Here is a 20,677-nt window from a genome sequence, read left to right on the forward strand (position 1 = left end):
GTAGTAAAGGGTAAAGAGGGTCAAATATATGTTGATGGAAGATGATGTGACTTTGGATGTTGGGCAACATGAAGATTAGGTATCCTAGAAATGTACACTTGAAACCTCTATAATCTTATTAACTAATATCACCCCCAAAAATTAAAAAAAAAAGAAAACTGAAAAAAGTTATTATTTTCTTCACCAAAGGATCTACACATCTCTTCCCCTTCAGCCTAACCAGTGTGGCTCAATGGTTGAGCGTTGACCTATGAACCAGGTGGTCATAGTTCGATTCCGGTCAAGGCACATGCCTGGGTTGCAGGCTCAATCCCCAGTGTGGGGCGGGCAGGAGGCAGCTGGTCAGTGATTCTCTCTCATCATTGATGTTTCTCTCTCTCTCTCCCCTCTCCCTTCCACTCTGAAATCATTAAAAATATATTTAAAAACTATCTCCCCCCTCAGACTTTCTTCACACTGATATTTTGAAGACTCAATCATCTATTACCTTGAGCTGCTTTATTTTAGCGTGAACATCACACTCGGAAAAATGCTCAATATTAGTGAGCTGTAAATCCATCTCCGTCAGCCACACCAGAATGCTGTCCCGTGCCGTCTCAAACTCCTCACGCTGGCCAATGAAATGCTGGATGTGAAAAGAAGACAATAAAAATGACAAAGCCCCTCATGTGGAGATGGTCCCGCCAATTCCAATGGTCTTCTGGAAAGTCATTTTCTTAACGAGCAATGAGAACCCCGCCATCCTTTACCATATAAATTAACCCTGGATCCCCCGCTTGCCACCCCAGTCTTACAGAATCACTGCGCTTGTGTCTTAATATTGTGTTCAAATGGCCCGATCCTGTCCCCTGGGCCTCTGAGCTGCGGAGGAGGCATAATAAAGACCTTGAGTCTGCGCAGGATGGAGCTGACGCGCTTCTGCAGGTTGTCCCATCTCTGGTTGCCTTCGTGGACCATCTGCTTCAGGCTGCAGGCCGAGTCGGTGCGGTTCTCCCGGGCCAGGCGGCGGTACTGCTTGTTGATCAGTTCCAGCTGGGTCAGGCTCTCGTGCACCTGTCGCTGGAAAGCCTAGGACCACAGAGAAGCACTCAGTGAGGGAGACCCATCAGGGGCTCTCGGCAAGGGTGTCAGGGCTTCAGACTGCAGGGGGAGGGGAGAGGGAAGTCACCCTGTCACGGACAGGCACAGGGCAGTCTCTAATGAGCGTGGAGATCCCCTTATGAAAGGGAAATAATGTCATCAGCGTGGCTTAAGGAGAGGGGGAGGAGCATACCAAAATGGACAAGAAAATGGTAACTACTAATAAATATATATGTATTATATACAAATACACATACAATATCACATATGTACTATACACTTCTATATATAGAATTTACACATGTACATATACAATATAGCGTTTAAGATAATTAACAGCTAGAACAAAATTTTCCTATAAAACAAACTTATTACATAAATATTTATGTGTGCTGAAATGAGTTTGAAATGTTCACAATTCCTGATGTGAATACGGAGAAAAGATATCTGCAAAAGAACTTTCTCTTTATTTGTAAAATATGTAATTTCTTAAAAATCCAGAAATTGCCTCAATTCTGGTGTCCATTAAAAAAATAAAACTACCTTTTGCAGAATGTCCTTTAAGTGCAAGCTATTATGAACTTTTAAGATAAGCAGTTTAGTAAAATACAAGTAATTTTACATTGAAAAAAGTTTGGTCCATGCTCTATTTCTTTTTTATTGCTTCAGTGTTTATCAAACATTTAGAAGTGATGTAGCATCTTACTCAGTACTGTTTTATTTAAAGTTTTTTTTTTAGAGAGAGAGGAAGGAGGGGAGAGAGAGAGAGACAGAGAGAGAGAGAGAGAGAGAGACAGAGACAGAGAGAGAGAGAGAGACATGAGAGAGAAACAACGATTGGTTGCCTCTCATGTGCCACACCGGCCAGTGCTATTTACATTTACAGTTCAGAGTTTAAGGTAAAATACCCTTTTTCTTTCTCTCTGCAATCTAGCATAGCCCTAGAAAAAAGCATTTGGCCAAAATAAAATTAAGCTCCCCCCCCCCGCAAACTCATGTGTATGACTTACAACTGATTTTCATCTTGGCCTTAGACAGAAAATTGTGTAATTAGTTGGCCCATCCTCATCTCAGTCCCAGCGTTGGCTTCCTTTGGCCCATCAAACTATTTCTATCTGCCACATCTCTGCTCTGGAATGGCTTTCCTTCCGAGAGGTGCTTTAAGAGCCTTCATCCTAGTAAATCAATTATTCTTTTCTATCAAAGTTTAAATTGTTACCCCGGAGAAGGAGATGGTAAGAAAAGTTCAGCTTTTGCCATTACTAGAAGTCACTGGAGTGTTGGCAGGCAACCCCAGATCTGTCCCAAATATTCATGCCAGATTTAATTTTCATGATTTACTTTTGTCTTGTAAGAAAATTAAATATAAGACGAATGATAAAATCATTCATGGCAGGAGCTGACAATATGACTAACTCTTGCTGTAAAATCTGAGAGTCTAAAATAGCATCCAAAAGTATCTTATCTAATCTTCTTTGTGGCATAAGCCAATTCTAGAAGTCTTAATCTTCCTGGAGCTGAGTGTGCTAAGATGCAAACAGGAATACTTCACTAACATTGGTTCACACAGGATGACCTGCATCTATTGTTGAGAGACTGTGGCTTTTTATCAGAGGTTTTCTAAGGAAGAACCTTTTATTTTTTTATTTTATTTTATTTTATTGATTTTTTACAGAGAGGAAGGGAGAGGATAGAAAGCTAGAAACATCGATGAGAGAGAAACATCGACCAGCTGCCTCCTGCACGCCCCCCCACCGGGGATGTGCCCGCAACCAATGTACATGCCCTTGACCGGAATCGAACCTGTGACCTCTCAGTCCACAGACCGATACTCTATCCACAGAGCCAAACCGGTTTCGGCAGGAAGAACCTTTTAGATAGGAAACATTTTCCCCTGGAATTTAGGTATAGTTACATTCAAATCCATATTCAGATGTCAAAGAACACTTATTTATTTCACGCAGTATTTAAACATTCTTATAAGTTCATATACCTGCCCATCCCTGACACTCAGATTTTAAACCTCTCTAGAACAACAAGCAAGCTTCATAATTATGATCACAGGCCTCAGTAAATACTGTAAGGAAAAAATGAATGCATCTGGCCCTAGCCAGTTTGGCTCAGTGGATAGATTGTCGGCCTGCAGACGGAAAGGTCCTGGGTGTGATTCAGGTCAAGGGCACATGCCTCGGTTGTGGGCTCGATCCCCAGTAGGGGAAATGCAGGAAGCAGCTGATTGATGATTCTCTCTCATCATTGTTGTTTCTATCTCTCTTTCCCTCTTCCTCCCTCTCTGAAAATCAATAAAAATATATTTAAAAATAATAATAAAAAAATAAAGACCAATGGGAGTTACTTTTAAAATAAATTAAAAAAATGAATGCAGCTGGACTGGGTTTGATTTTTATTCTGATTTTTAAACACCTTGGGAAACTTTGGGAAGAATAAGTAATCAAGAATAATTTTTGTAAGACACATGCATCAGAACCATTTGCTGTCAGTATCCATGAGTACATACATCTGCAATGACGGGAGAAGCAACTTCAAATTGAAAAATGGTCGACTTCATGCTATGCAGGCCGAGAAGTCGAGGTTTTCTCCTATCACAGTGACGGGGCAGACTCAGGATTGCACGACATGCAGGGAATGGGAGTCGGTTATTGAATGATTCCTGTCTTTGTGAGTGTGATTAGACTGGCTATTTTTGTCTCCACGAAATTGAAGAGTCTCCGTGACTCAAGAATGGCACTGCTCTTCACTTATAATTAGAAGTGGCTCGTGATGAAAATGGTTTATTCAATCTGGAGCCAACTCCATTTTATTACTGATTTAAATAAATATATATCCATGCTCCAATTAGGTAAAAATAAATGAAGAAAATATATTCGGAAGATAGATTTTTATAGTATGGAAAACCATCATATTTTAATCTTAAATGGTTGATTGTGAAGAATAGGAACTAAAAAGAATGCCAAGATCTTTTGGAGAGGGGTGTGTGTGTGTGGGGGGGGTGGGGGTGGGGGAAGGAATCATGATATTTGTTTTCTAATAAAATTCCTCTTTATTATTTTATTTTGTACTGTATTTGTAATTCTTTTATTTATTTATATTTATTTTTGTATTTGTAACTCTTCATCATCTTAAAACAAAAGTCTCGCATCCCACTTCTTTGCCTGTTTATGAGGTGGTGATGAAGGTGGTCACAGCCTTATCTCCCAGCTGTGTGAACAAAGGAACGTGTGGGTGAACAGTGAGTTTATGTCCTGGGACACCGTCTCCAGCCGGGGACTGCCATAGCAACAGCAGGACGAGAGACTGGGAATGACACCTCACCTCAAACTTCTTTAGTTCTTCCTTGGCAACTGTATAGAGCACCCCGGAAGAGCTGGGGAAGGCGGCTGTCCTTTCGGAAATCTTGAGCCAATCTTCAAAACGCGAATAGTCATCCAGAAACTTCTGCCACAACTGCCATGTCTCTTCAATTCTGAGACAGAACACGAGAGAACAGAGTCTGACTGTTGGGGACCGTGCATGCCCAGAACCTGCCACGGGATGGAGAGACCAAGCACGCAGCTGCGGTGCCCAACAATCGCTGTGCGGGGGCCAAATCTGACCCGGGTGCAAAGGAGACAACTGTTGGAGCCGACATGAAGCAGCTGTTTTGTGTTTTTTTTAAACACACATCCTGCGGCTCTGGATGTGGAATTAGTCACACCGACCGCTACATGCACATGCTGTGAACTGTTCTGGGAAGTGCAAGCAAGTGTGGAAGCGCAACGCCACGTTTGCAGTGCACACACGTGGGCCAAGGCTTTGCTGAAACAAAACAAGGTTTGAAAACCCACTGAAGCCCAACATCGAACTCGCCCTCATCAAAATCAGTCTAGGACAGCAAGACGAAGAGTAAGCTTTCAAGAGTTCCCCGGAGAGCACAGAGATTACGGGTCTTAAAGCACTACCATAATTTTCTCACACAGCGCTGTCTTCTTCTGCCTTGAATTTCCAAGGGCTTCAAGATAAGCCCATTGCTTTATCGTTTAATTTTTAACAAGAGAATGGTATTGTTCAGCCACCAATTCTGGAACTTATACTTATTCAGCAAAGGCATATTTCTCTGAATTATATTTAAACGGTTAGGTCAGGCATCATTTGGCTTGTTATATTTGCATGTTACCTTTATATCTGCTTGTTTTCCCAACTAAATGTGGACAACGACACATTTGGGAAACCCAGGCTATTTTTGGATTTTGTAACCGAAAAGAAATAGTGACCAATGGCTACTCTGGGTAATTTTTTTTTTTTTTTCTTTTTGGTCCTTCCTCTTTCCCAGCGGTTTGGACATCCCAGCTTACTTGAGCCTTCTTTCCATGGACATAGCACAGATATTTCTCCATCGCCGGTCCAGATTCCGTGTGGCCTGCTGGATGGAGTCACACTCGGCGTCTGTGGCACATGCGTCACAGTCATGCAGTAGGACCTCACACAGGTTGAGGACGGAAGCCACGCCCGTGCTGTGCTTCTCTATGTCTCTCTGAAGGTCCTGTGGGGAATGAGACACGCTTTATTGCAATCCTTGCATACACATGGGAGAAACTGACTGACAAATGGTTAGGCCCAATGTTGACAAATATTTCATTTCCTTCAATGCATGAGACTTCAACTTCATTTATAAAATATGGCAAGCTCAAAAGCATGAGTAAATGAATCTAGAAATATGTCAGCTATGTGAGCAATGCCAAAATAGAAACTAAACAAATGAAATAGACCGCATTAGCTATATCAAGAATAAAATGAGCTTTTTTAGGGATTAAAAAAAATGAATCTAGACAGTAGTGTGGTGAAGGCCTAGGAGGGGCAGGTGCAGGGTGGAGGGGGTCAATGGGGAAAAATGGGGGGAGGGCATCTGTAATACTTTCAACAATAAAGATAAATTAAAAAAATATAAATCTTGCCTTCAGATATATCACTTCCATTCCCATGGATAGATTGATCAATCAATTGGTCAAAATAATACATGTGTTCCTGTTAACAGCTAGCACTCAAGATCTAGGATTTGATCTCTAAAGATATGTTAATTCTACCATTGTTAAGAGGTACATGGGTTTAAGGGACCTAGGTTGTCTACTATGTATGATGACATCACCATTATCATCAGTAGCTTCCTCAGTGAGCAATTTTATTTTTATTTATTTATTTACTTATTTATTTTTTTCTCAGTGAGCAATTTTAAATGAAGGAAATAGATATGATGGTAAAGAAGGCATTGAACTTTGTGAAATCTTTATATTAACTGCAAAGAATATCAGCACAAAACATACATTATTTTTTCTACTGAGCTTTTAACTCAATGTACTCAAAGTAGCCCATCACTAAAAGTGAGTTCATTTTTTGCTTGCCTTATTAATTAAGGTCCTTAATATGTTTTCCTTTTCTTTGATACAGCTCTAGAATATGCTTAGCTTTTCTCTCATTCTAAAGATAAGTCCTCAATTCACTCACATAGTTGGGATTAATATTCATATATGTATATTCTCTCTCACCTTTTTCTCCTATCTGGGCTACAGGGGAGGGAGGTGTTGAGGATATCTGAAGTCTAATCACTCCTGATTCAGACTTTTAAGCAATCTTCCATTTTAAAGCCATACAGACTTAATATCTCCACATCCTGAGCCTTTTTGGAACTCTGTGGCATGAATTATCTTTCTCCTTCCTCCATCTGCTAACACCATCACTATTCATCTATTCAAAATTCTGTTGGATGTCTGGCATCTCTAGCATCTCTTCTGTTCTTTTTGCCATTGTGGGTTTTGACTCCCCCCCACCTTCACTATCATTGCATTGGGGTTTTAGTAGTGGATGGGGCTATAAGTGCATATAATCAAATTGCCATATTTAATTAGATACTGTTTTGATTTTCTTACCTTTGCTAAATTACAATACTGGTCATTAAATTTTTAGTTATCACTTGTAGTTAGCATTACCAGGTTCTCCAGGAAGTTTGGATTATTGACACCCTCCCCCCCCCCAAAGTTCAATCATCAGAATTTCAAACATCAAAGAGTCCATCAGAGGTTTTAATCTTACAAAAATTGGAAAAAAAACCCATAACAATTATTTGTCAAGAGAAATGCTAATTTAAATATCAAAGTAAACCCAACATCTAAAAAATGTATTTTAATGCCTATTCTCATTGGTTTAAATAGTTTGAAAAATAAAAATATAAACTATTTCACAGGATTGCAGAAATAGGTCTGTTTATATATTTTAAACATTTTTTAAGTTAAGAAACTTGGCTATCGTGGCCTAAATACTAATAAAAATAACCAGAGTGTGGACAGAATTTTCAAGGACAATCTAAATGCATGGAGTAGCAATACTTCATGGGGGTTGATGGCATTTATTTATGACAACTGGAGTCTGCTATGCTTAGTAAGAAGAAGCAAGGGGAGTGGGAGGTGAAAATCCCCTCTGTATGCATTTTTCAAGGTCATCCTCTTTGCTTTGCTGGGTTGTGTATTGTATGCCAGTGGGATATGCTGTCTTTGGTACACATGAAGGTGAAATTACTGTGTGTGGTCTGCAGGTCATGCAATCCTCCTTGCAAAAAGAGAATTAATTTAGACTCTAAAATCTCTAAGTATGCACTGTAATCTTTCTCCAAACACTACTATATGGCATTTTAAAAGGCTTCTTTCTGGACGGTGTGGCTCAGTTGGTTGAGCGTCGTCTCATTCTCCAAGGGGATCACTGGTTTGATTCCCAGTCAGGGCACGTACCAAGGCTTCAGGTTTGATCCCCAGTGGGGGTGTGCACGGGAGACAGCTGATGGATGTTTTTCTCTCACATCAATGTTTCTCTTTCTCTCTCGCCCTCCTCACTCCCTCTCTTTAAGAAAAAAAAAATCAATGAAAATGTATTTTTTTAAATAAGGTTTCTAAGTTTATGGTAGTGAGCAAGCGATCCTCAAATAAATAAACAAAACAGTCAGCATTATTTTAGATACATCATTGCAGCTCAACCTAACCTACCATCTTAGGATGGCTTCTTGATCCACCACCAACATTAGCCCTGTGATGGCACATCTTCTTAAGAGTTAGCCCTGTGGTGACATGGAACTTATTTGCCCCAGACACCTGCCTGGGCAAGGCCTCCCCTTACTCACTAGACTTGACAAGTGCCCTCCACACTTTCCATCCCGAGTCACCTCTCACACCCACCCTCTGGCCAGGCCAGGAGGACAGATATTCAAAAGCCTATTTATTTTCTTCAATTGTTTTCCGTTTTACCTGCTGCTCGTGGAGCTTCTTCTGTATTTCTTCCGAGTTGCAGGAATCATAGACGATGGGCTTGGCCAGCTCTGACTCAATGTGAGCCAGCCAGGTCCTCAGGCTGCTCATGTTCTTGTCCAGCTGCTGGACGGCGACCAGAGTCTCCTTCAGCTTCTTGATCCTGTGGGCAGAGAAAGGACATCAGCTTCAGAGAAAGGCCCCCTCGTGTTTCCCTCCCGAGCAGAAGGGAGCACTAGGTCTGAAGACAAATTGCCAAAAGCCCAAGTCCATCCCCGCTCAGCCACTTACTGGCTGTGTGACTTTGGGCAGTTGTATAACCTTCTTGTGTTTCTGTTTCCTCCTCTATAAAATGGAGATGAAGTGAGTACGTGTGTGATTTAAATGAGTCTAATGCTCCAGGGTACATGGGGGAAAAATCAATAAATATTGGCTATGATTACAGTCAATAGAGCTGTAACAACATAAAAGGGGTAGGACTCTCATGGTTGTCACAAAAGTTATTTCCATAAATGACATACTAACTTACACTCCTATGAAGATTGCCTGGGAGAAAGTAGAGATTATGAAGGCACAGTATCATAATGCCAAGGAGGCAGGGGACAGAGAGAATGGAAGGGGGGTTGAAGGGAGATGAAGACATTATGAGAGATGAGATGGTGGGTAGACTGGAGTAAGATGATTTTAGTGACACAAAAATGGGTTTGTATGCAGTTTTAAAGATGAATAGGAACTTTGCCAAGATTAGCAAAAGAATGATAACATTAGTCTTGATTTTAAGTATAAACGTTTAAAGGAAGGCGATTGTGAGAGCCCATTCAGGAAGTAAACAAAACAGTTCCCATCAAAGCCTCCACTTGGGAAACAGTGAGAACAGAGGTGAGGACTGGATTGCTTAATTTATGAATCGGCAGGGCGTGAGGCAGGAGTAAAAAATGTGTTTTGCAGTTGGGTGCTGTCTCAGAGTATACAGGATGAGAAGCAAGTTTTGGGGCTTAATGGTGCATTAAGTTCAAGATGTGACGAGTCTGAGGGATCAGGTCAGACATGTAAAGAAATGTAGTTTGTAGGTCCAGAGGAGAGGATGGAGTTGGTTGCAATGATTGAGGTGCTATAGAGTTGAAGTCTTATGAAAGGGTGTGGTCAAAGTACAATCTGAATGCCTCCTCTATTTTTTAAATATATTTTTATTGATTTCAGAGAAGAAGGTAGAGGGAGAGAGAGAGAGAAACATCAATCACAAGAGAGAATCATTGATCAGCTGCCTCCTGCACACCCCCTAATGGGGATTGAGCCTGCAACCCGGGCATGTGCCCTGACCTGGAATCAAATGGTGACCTCCTGGTTCATAGGTTGATGCTCAACCACTGAACCACCCCAGCTGGGCTGAATGCCTCCTGTACTAGATTCACCTGGTTCGTCTCATGTAAACGCAGATTCCTAGATCCAAACCCAGTCCTATTGAATCAGAAACTCTGTGCCTGTGGCCAGGGAATTTGAGTAGTTCATCAAGGGAAGCAAAACAGGCTCTGTTTGGGATGAGATATACACTTCTGGTCACGGAGTATTGCTAATGATTTTAAGAAAGTAGGCAGTGAAGGTAACTATGGTATGGCACCTGTAGAATAATCTGGCTACTAGAAAAATTGATTTGTTTGTTTTGTTTAATGCAGTTCAATATTTGGAATAGCTTTAGAACTTGTTTTAGGCAAAGAATAAGGAATCATGAAGAAGATGCTAAAGAAGAAAAAGAAGAGGAATTACAGGTGACTATAGATAATGAATAAGGATGCAGAGGAGATGGGTGAAAAGCACAAGGGCAGGAATAGGACATTAGTTTATAAAGGTGTTTTCCAAGGGAGGGCAGGGTATGAGCAGGAGTTTGGGAAGGACACATAGTATTTCTCAACTCTATTATTATCAAGAAATAGCAGCAAAAATCAATTATTGGATTTCTGGTGAGAACCTGTCATGGCTGAGTGTGTAGAGATTGCTCTCAAAAGAACGGTGATGTGGATGATAAGCACATGATCAGTGATTTCTGGTACAACCTTGTTTAAAAGTCAGGTTTGCTTTTGGACCCTCAGGCCTGTCTTTTGGCTCAGGAAATGTCATCACCTTTGACCCTGCTCATCATATAGATGAATGGCAGATGAGCTACACAACAACTCCATCTTTGAGGTGTCAACTTGGCTCAACTAAAGAGGTATCTACTAAAAAATAGTCAAGAGCAACATGACCTTTTAAAATCCAAGGGATGTGATATATTTCAAGGCAGAGATCTACAATAGAATGTTCTCAAAGACTGACAACTTGTACTCAGAGTCATCAAGTATTTCTCAGCTCAATTACTTTCAAATAGTAAAGAGGTGATTCTCAAGCTAGGACTGTGACAGGATCATGCAGGGGGCTTTCAGATTTCACATGCCCGCTGCTCACTTCCCACCTCCCCACACTCCTCTCCAGATCACTCTGATAGGTTTCTCAGGTCAAGAGCCACCGCTGTGAAGAAAATATCTCAGAACCTAAGTATTTTGGGCATTTTTATCATTTTTAATTGCATAAAAATGGTTATCACCACTTCTCTTATAGTTTCTATAAATCTATAAATCAATGTTTAACAGATGAAAAATTGAGTCATGACACAATCACTTTTCCCCTGTCACACAAATACTTTTAAAGGAAGTTTCACTATGGCCGGGTTAATAATAATACCCTTATTTCATTAATTATGATAATAGCAATAATGCCTATATTTGAATAACATTTCAGTTCATAAAGCCACTCTTAGGTGCATTACCTTATTTTTTTAAAGTGTATTTAAAAATTAGGATCATCTTTTACAAGATAGCCTATTAATTAGGGCAGTGGTTGGCAAACTCATTAGTCAACAGAGCCAAATATCAACAGTACAACGACTGAAATTTCTTTCGAGAGCCAAATTTTTTAAACTTAAACTTCTTCTGACACCACTTCTTCAAAATAGACTCGCCCAGGCCGTGGTATTTTGTGGAAGAGCCACACTCAAGGGGCCAAAGAGCCGCATGTGACTTGTGAGCCGCAGTTTGCCGACCACGGAATTAGGGAATAGGAAGCATGTATTGCAATATGTACATCACTTCCCATAATTCCATTAAAAATAAGACTTCTCTAATTAAACTTTATAAATATAAATTGTACGCTGTCCCCAGGGCATTTCAAGGTATTGGTCTTAAATAATAATCCCAAGAACTTTTACATACAATCCATTTATCTTTTTCTCATGTCTAAGAAATGAGAAATGGTGTATCACCCAGGGGATGACAGTTTTATTTTTTTAAAATATATTTTTATTGATTTCAAAGAGGAAGAGAGAGGGAGAGGGAGAGAGAGAGAAACATCAGTGATGAGAGAGAATCATGGATCAGGTGCCTCCTGCACACCCTACACTGGGGATTGAGCCCGAAACTCTGGCATATGCCCTGAATGGGCATTCAACCATGACCTTCTGGTTCATAGGTCAATGTTCAACCACCGAGCCACACCAGCTGGGCAAATGACAATTTTTGAATGGCTCCTGAATGCCAAGCTCAGGTGTACATTCTAGCAATGCCCACAGCATGGCCTTGGGATTTAACATAGACTGGCCACCTGTTTTAGTGGCCCAAACCGAATATAAAACAAATTATAATCAATAGAGCCACGGGAACAGGACTGAAGAATAGATCATTGCACTGAGATGTGTGTCCTGGTGTTACCCTGTAAGAATGTCCTCTCAGGACCGCTCATCCTGACCAGCTTCCTGTCTTCAGATCTGGGAAGATCTGGATGCTGACTATGCTTGGGATGGGGTGTTAGAACAACCTCATCATGGCATCAGGGTTTCGTTTGGAGCCAGAGGCTAAGAGAACCTCAAGGCTTGTTTCCTCCATGCACGTATCTTAACTCCCTGGTAGCATTTTTGCACGTTTCTCTCCCCCACGGTAAGTTCCTTGGGAAGGTGCGGCTGTGAAATCCCACTTTTGTTTTTCCTTTTTCCCTGCCATAGTAAGCATTGCACAAAGTTGTGCATTACTTAAGTGCCTGCTAAACATTAATAATCACTATTCTAAGTAAAATACCTTTACTTAGTTAACATATTTTCTTTTTAAATTTATTTGATATTAATTAGTTAATATGAAGTGAATCTTTACATTTTCCTCTAGGTCCAACATTTGCAAATGGTTTATTTGTACTAAAATTGATTTTCTTGGTTCAAAATTTGCTGACAAAAATGATTAAAAGATCCAAGGCACAAAGAGAGTGAATTAAGACTGTTCCATTGGATATTGTCTATACCAGCCAAATCGTTTACAGGGTTAGTTATCTTGTACAATATTGAAGGAGTTCCAACAGTCAGAGCAGTTAGTGTGCAATGTGTCAAGGGCATCGTGACATGGAAATGCTTGTTCATATAGTCCATTAGGGACAAGTTCCTCTTTCGAATGAATGTGTAAATCTTGGTAAAGTCAATGGGGTGAATATTTAAGTGGTTCTCCTTTTTCATTTTTTTAAAAAGGGTATTTGACTACAAATAGCAAATACATTATGTGCTTGAGAGAAAAATGGGTAGTAAAACCCTCATACATGTCCCTCGAGTTTATTAAACTTGGTATTTGCAGGACAGGGATCATTCTTCCTTAAGCCAAAATGTTCCATATTTTCCCCATTTCTTTAAAGGAAATCCTTGGAGAAAGTGTCACAATATTTTAATGTAATCTGTCATTATAAGAAGCTTGAGCAACATTCCTTTTGGTAGCATCCAGGATTATAATTCAAAATAGATGTTCACAGACGTCACAGGACTGGGTGCATTTACAAGCCGGTTAAATCTGTAAGTCCCTGAAGCTTATGGTTCTCCTTCCACAGTCCTTATGGGCACTTGACCTTGCTGGAGAAGGAGTCTGCTACTAAATCCAGTTGTTCAGCTTCTTAGTGCTTAGCATTGTCCCATGAATACACACACACACACACACACATACACACACACACATATCTAATAGATATATCTCACTACATTCCTTCAAACTATTTAGGTAGAACCAACCATAAACCAAAACCAAAAATTTATATCCTTAATATAACAGAACCAAAAGTATCATTAATAAATCCTATTCAACAGTAGGAATTTATTTGGGGGATGTTATGGAATAAGAAAATGAATTTTAAAAATTAAATGAAAATTACTGAGACAATGATATTCTAATTGGAAAAATCATGACGTAAACATTTGCACAGTGCCCTGTTACTATTTTAGAAATACATTTCTACATTTTGCATATGTTTCAAAATCTTTATACTAGTTAGCGACCAAACCTAAACAGAACCAACTTTTTCTCACACACAAAGCCCTCCAGGCCCTTCAACCATGAGCAGGTTTGTACTTAATAAAGGGAGAGCTTTCAGCTACCATGGTGTGATCTGGCTACGGCTGAATTTCGGTTTCCGCAGGAGCCCAGCCTTTAAATAGCAAAGGATGGACTAACTGGATCTTTTCCTCAGACTCTTTCCTGCGTCTCAGGCTCCCTAGTGTAGCCATACCCCTCGTATGACGCATACAGTCCAGAGACAACTGGAATGCCAAGCCATCGCCAGGCTCATCAACCTTCTCATCCAGCTCCACGGGCCAGGAGGGGGACAAGAAATCCAGCCCCCAAATAACTCTTAGGAGTCCGCGGCCAACAATCTCCTAACCCGATCCTCTCCACTTCGCCCTGGCAACCACCATGACAGAGTGGAGCTTCCACCTACAAAGCCCACGTAACCCGGGAGCTATGCACAAGGGAAGGGACTCAAGGAGATGCCTGCCTGGTGACATCGCAGTCACAGTCTGGGAGATCTGCGTCCACGCCGCCGTCCTCCGCCATCCTCAGGGCACGCAGACCTTCCGCCACCACCATGAAGCTGCCACTTGCAAAAGTCAGCTCTGCAGAGCGAAAGGCTAACTGCTGCGTGGGGAGGAGAGCTTCCCCGTGTCTGTGTTTGGAACTATGAAAATGCTCACTCTAGACAAATGTTGGTAAGTCTCTGCCCGATAATATGACACGGGGCAGTGACAAGTGGTCATGTTGCTAAATAAAACCCACATTCATTAGCATGTGCCAGGCTTGATCTCCTGGAATGTGGGCCACGAGTGTGAGGAGGGGAAGAGGCTCCGGGTAATCTGCAAGGAGGGGGAGGCTCCGGGTCTGAGGACAGGAGGAGATCACAAATAAGGCCGGCGGCAGACACTCCGTCGCTCTGCAGGGACCGGCCACTTTCCTGGTGGGCTATTTGTGAACTTGGGAAGGATATTTGAAAACCATAAATCTTCCAAATGCAAACAAACAACAAACCCTCCACAAGTATAGCCCATTGCGGTAGCAAAAAGGAGCAACTTCTCTTTTTCTTCAGTTTCCTTGCCAGCTAAGTGGTGTAAGTAGGAGTTTCAGGGGTTGTCCGGGAAGGTGGGATGGAAAAGCTAGTCTGTGGGAGAGTGCTTGGTCTTACCCGGGAATAGACTATTTGCGCATGAGAGATAATGAAGAAATGTTATTCTCCACTTACATATTCAAAGTCTTTGTCCTTTTAAAAATAATGATATAATGTGATAAAAATAACATGTTCACTGGAAGGTGATTTTTTTAAAAGTATCTGTTCATTTGCTTGGTGGAATTTCAGAAACTTTTTTTCTTTTGTGAATTTCAGGTTGCCAAATTTTCTGCACTGAGTCTATATTAATTTCATAATTTAAGCTTTTAAAGGAAAAAATTCAAATTATTAATTACTGGTAATTTAATACAATGTGACTCATGCTGGCTGCTTTAAATCCTTTTGGATTAAGGTATACAAACACACAAATAAATAAATACATACATAAATAACATTTGCTAAGTGAATTGCAAGTAAAGTAAAACAAGATGCTGGGCTCTGGCTGTGTGAGCTGACTCCTTTTAAAGAGAAACACTCTTTGTAAAAGAAGCAAACTTGTATTTTACATAAGAAATATACTCCAGCCCTAGCTGGTTTGGCTCAGTGGATAGAGCATCCACCTAAGAGACTGAAGGGTCCTGGGTTCAATTCTGGTCAAGAGCACATGTCTGGGTTGTGGGCTCCACCCCCCAGGAGGGGATGTGCAGGAGGCAACCGATCAATGATTCTGTCATCACTGATGTTTCAATCTCTCTCTCCCCCTTCCTCTCTGAAATCAATAAAAGTATATTTTTTTAAAAAAGAAATATACCTCAGAATACTTAGTTATAAATAAAACTATATTAAACCTTTCTACTCAAAGATAGCCTATTGCGATTTTTTAAATAAAACAATCACTCCTCTGAGAAGTTATTTTTTACAATCAGTAATATAAAATGGAAACTCTGGTTAAAGGAATATATTGGTCATGAATCCATAACAGGAGACAAGCTATTGCAACAGAGCAAATAGCTTGAGTCTGACAATCCCAGATCCTGAGGTGGGAAATGTTCAACAGTGCATTTCCGATCGTAAGAAGCACAGAACAACTCATGCTGCAAGACAGACTTCCTGTCCGCCCGGAGCTCCAGAAAAATTGCTATGTGGCTTTTGCATAGGGTTCACTGGCCAGATGAAAGGCAGGATCCTTGAAGACAGTTTTATAGGAATTATAGTGGTGACTGTTTCTGATGTTGACTCTTAATGAAACCCAAGGGCTCAGAAATGCTTTCATTTGTCTTAGCCAGCCAGCGCTAACCAATAGAACTTTCTGGGATGATGGGAATATTCTCTGTCTGCAGCGCCCAGTCAGTAACATAGCCTTCATCCTCATGTGGATTCTGAACATTGGAAATGTGGCCAGTACAACGGACTATAGTTAAAACTAAACTCTAGTTTAATTGTATTCCATTTCAGTAAATTTAGATAGCCACATGTAGCTAGTGACTGCTACACTGAACTGAGCAGGCCTCGAAAGTATAGAAAGGATTCTAAAACATTACCCATTGAGCCATGAAAGTAACTGAGCAAACTTTGTTGCCCTCAAATACTGATGATGCTTGGTGACAATTTAAACATGCAATGCAAAAGACATTGGTATTTTGTACTCAGAATGGTCAACCCATTGGTGATATAGGAAGCTGATTCACAACTATGCATTCTATTTATATGTGGTGGTAAAATTAGTATCAGTGAATATTTTCTCTCTCTCTTTCTCCATCTCACTTTCTTTTTTCCTTATCCGTCTCTTTATTTACTTTTATTCAATTTATTGGGGTGAATTTGGTTAATAAGATGATATAGGTTTCAAGTGTAGACTTCTATGTTGCATTGTATGCCCAAATCTCTTTCTTTCTCCCTTTTCCATATTTCTGTTAGTTGGGAAGCTATTGACCTGGAAATATGATCATCTTCAAAAACAGCCTTTCCAATTGCCACAAGAGCACCGGAACACAGACATACCAAAAAGCAGAACTATGTTATGCTTTGTGGTAATGAATCAGTGTGAAAAAAAGTTGGAAGCGGGAAGAGAGGTGAGTGAGACTGACACATGGAAACTTAATATTTCAGCTGGCAGGTCATACTGGAAGATGGGTGTGGGAGACGGCCATTTAGTCTGTGCATGAGTGAAGCTCCGATAAACAAGGAAATGGAAAGCTAATGTGATGGAGAGTCATTTAGGAAAGGCCTCAAGGAAACCAGGAACACCGTGTAGCATGAAAAACTCTAGGACAAATCAATGGTCAACATCTCATCTGGCCGCTTCAGAAGAAGACAGTTAGAAGTGGACAACATATACAAAAGTCTCCCGAGGGAGTTAGATCTGTGTGTGATGAGATTCCACAAAAGTAGGAGCCTATGAGCATTTTTGTGACTCTAGTGCAAAGTATGTATACCTTAGGGATATTTAATTGACTCAAGTTTACTGATGTGTATTTTTTTAGAAAAAATAAACTAAATAACATGTAAACATTCTCCCTTGAAAAACCAGACATTAAAGTTATAAAAACACACACATGACTTTGAGGAAAAAGAACCTAACTCATTTGACATAATATTGGCTAACAGCTGGGCACACACTAAGCTAGCTGCTTACGATTAAATTATATCATATTTAATTTAAAACATCTTATACGTAGTGCTTCCCCATATTGTTCTATACCATTGAGCCACTAAACATTAGAAAAACACAAAACATTATTAACTACTTTGACTGGATTGCATGGCAATGCAAGCCAATCCATGAGTCATAATTGGACCGAAAGAATCCAGGGATGTTTATCGAGGGGTGGCTTCCCTAACAAGGGTATTTATAGCACAAGGGGGTTCAATTTCTCCTTCTGAAATAAGACTTTGTTCTCAGTGACTGAGAAGCCCAAACTATAGCCTTGGGGTTCTAAAACTACGTATGACTAAACTTTAGAGTAGCTTTATTTGAACCGTATGCTCCCATCTCTTTTTGGTAGCACGTGGCTCGTCATTTTCCTTGATGTCTTTGCCTGTCTGTGTTTCCACCATGAACTCCTTGAAGAAAGGGCCTCTGTCTCTGAATTCTCAAAAGCTCTCACTCACTGTTACATGGTCAGTCCTTTACAAACAAAGGATTGGGAAATTAGATTGTTGAAATAAATAAAAGAACCCAGTTTCCTTGTAATTGCATTTTCTAGAACAGAGACAAGGAATTCCTAAGTTTGGCAGGTCGAGAGCACAGTGCTCCGGAACATGGGCTGTGGAGTCAGGGAGTACAGGCTCTGCCACTCGGGATGTAAGTGACCATGAGCAAACCGAAGCCTCAGCCTCTGCATCTGGAAAATGGGTATGAAAATAATGCTCCCTTCAAAGGGCGTGGTGAATAACATGTGAGAAGATGCGTATGAAGCCTGTAGCATGGTCATTGGCACAAACAGGGTTCAGTAGATGTTAGCTATTACAGTGCTATTGTTAAACATTTTGAAAGTAAATAAACATTTACTCCTTTTTTGTGGCATTAAAATCAAATACATGACAATCTCATTTTCTTCTTAAATTTGACCCTCTTTCATATCTCCTTGATAGAAAAAATACAGTAAGTGTTTTCAAAATTAACATATGGAACTGTCGTGCCCACATGCAGTTTGTGTGGGCACACAGTAGTCAAAAGGCACTATTTCCTGTCCAGCTTTATGCAGCTCGGCTAAGGCAAGGATCCCAGGTGACAAAGGCGAAGGGTCTGAGAAGTACAGATTGGTAGTTACAGAATATCATGGGATGTAAAGTACAGCCTAGGGAAGATAGTCAATAATACTATAATAACTACGTATGGTGCCAGGTGGGTACAGGAAACATCTGGGGATCACTTTGTATAGTATATGATTGCCTAACCACCATGCTGTACACCTTAAACTAATACAAAATAATATTGAATGTAAATATATACACACATATATATACACTTTTGACTAAATACTTTAAAAAACAGCATATTGAGGATAACTTCAAAATGGCTGTAAATCAGTAGAATTTGTTACATTACAAGTCTCCTAACTGCCAAACAGAATATCCATTCAAGTATTCATTCATTCATTCATTCATTCATTCGTTCATTCAAATATTTATTGAGCCCAAATTATATCCAGGCTCTTGGTGTTTGTGATACACAGTGGACAGGGTGGACAAAGGTCCCTGTCTTCATGGAGCCTACATTCCAACATGAAGCAAAGTTCACCTAAAATAAAGCATCTACTTAGTCATTCCCTCTTTTTATATCAAATACCAGGGTGCCTCATTCAATCATATCAGACGTTTATAGGCTAGTAGAGACCCTTATATATTTTTATTTTTTATTTTTATCTGTTTTACTCACCCTGCCCTTCTGCAACAAAAACTGAATGCAATATTCCCCTCAGATAGAAGGCAGACACAGTTATTAAAGCTAAGGACAAATTTGCAATAAAGCAGCGGGTTATTTTTACAACTGAGCAAAGTGGCAATGATTAGAATTTTTCCTTGCTAACCACAAATATAGTAGGAATGTGATAACTTTTCTTTTTTTTTTTCCAAAGTGATAACTTTTCTTTTTTTTTTTTCAAATCAGTTTCACTTCCTCAGCAGCAGCTGAATACCCAGGAAGGTCTGAAAAAAGAATGTCTTTCCTGGGAAAGAGTTTTGATTGCACATGACTTTCAGCTAAATGTAAACACCACTAAACTTATGAAAGAAGGAGCATTTTAAAGTTAATGCAAGTGGCATTTTTGAGAAAAGTGTGAACTAAAATGGTGGGATAAAGAACCCAGAGAGATGTGCTGGGTTATCTTTAGCTGGAAGGCGGAGGGGATGGGTTAAACTTCTGCGCACACCTGTCCTGCTGACAGGCCTTTTTACCTGGCTGCCATGAGGTCCAGCAGGTGCTGCCACCGGTCATTGACCTTCCCGAGCTTGTACTCGATCTCAGAGGCCTTGCTCTCGTGGCTGGCTCTAGCGAGGCGCTCTCCCATTTGTTGGAGCTGTATTTTGTTCTCTTGGGCAATAGCAATTTCCTCTTGATAATCCTGAGCAATAAATAGCAATCCCAGAGGTCAGAAAGCATATTCTTGGTACATGCAGCCTGGCTCTCCTAGAAGCATGATAATTATAGTTTCCTACTGTTTGGAAGTAGTTCCCACATGAGGAACACTGTTTGAATATCCGTCCATGTGCGCAAGCCAGAGTGGAACCTATTATTTGCAGTATGTATGCAGAGTCACATTGAATTTTTATGTAGGTATTTTACAAGGGAATAGGGGGTGCTTTCTATTTACATAAAATGGGCATTAAAAAACAAAGGTACACACATAGATAAAAAAAGACAAAACTTGAAAGATTTTAATGCTGGGATATTATACCTTTTTGTAACCACCAACCTGATGTTATAGTTAGAATCAGTTCTCATACAAATAGCTGCCCAAGGGGCTTATACGATATGTGTGTGTGTGTGTGTGTGTGTGTGTGTGTGTGTGCATGTGTGTGTGTGTGTGTGTGTTTGACATATAAATCATATAAATGTAAGTGTACATGTGTGTGTTTGTCAATTGTTATTGATGCAGAATCTTTTAAGAGTAGTACTTTTGCCCTAACTGGTTTGGCTCAGTGGATAGAGCATCAGGTTGGGGACTGAAGGGTCCCAGGTTCGATTCCAGTCAAGGGCAGATGCCTGGGTTGCAGGCTTGATCCCCGTTAGGTGGCATGCAGGAGGCAGCCGATCAATGATTCTCTCTCATCATTGATGTTTCTATCTCTCTATCTCTCTGTCACTATCTCTATCTCTATCTCTATCTCTATCTCTATCTCTATCTCTATCTCTCTATCTCACTCCCCCTTCCTCTCTG

The 20,677-nt window shown here is 40.4% G+C and overlaps 1 protein-coding gene across 1 annotated transcript in view; it reads right to left on the reverse strand.

Moving 5' to 3' along the window:
• The window catches only part of SYNE1 (spectrin repeat containing nuclear envelope protein 1), a 375,752-nt gene that overhangs the window by 29,211 nt on the left and 325,864 nt on the right, over positions 1-20,677 (reverse strand). Inside the window, exons 128-133 of the mRNA XM_054722584.1 lie at positions 19,695-19,861; positions 8,367-8,529; positions 5,433-5,620; positions 4,414-4,564; positions 886-1,068; positions 488-625 (exon numbers count right to left, since the gene is read on the reverse strand). Of these exons, the coding sequence (XP_054578559.1) occupies positions 488-625; positions 886-1,068; positions 4,414-4,564; positions 5,433-5,620; positions 8,367-8,529; positions 19,695-19,861 (990 nt within the window). The remainder of the gene's footprint in view (positions 1-487; positions 626-885; positions 1,069-4,413; positions 4,565-5,432; positions 5,621-8,366; positions 8,530-19,694; positions 19,862-20,677) is intronic.

Source organism: Eptesicus fuscus, chromosome 10 (genome assembly GCF_027574615.1).
Source record: "Eptesicus fuscus isolate TK198812 chromosome 10, DD_ASM_mEF_20220401, whole genome shotgun sequence".
Lineage (NCBI taxonomy): Eukaryota > Metazoa > Chordata > Mammalia > Chiroptera > Vespertilionidae > Eptesicus > Eptesicus fuscus.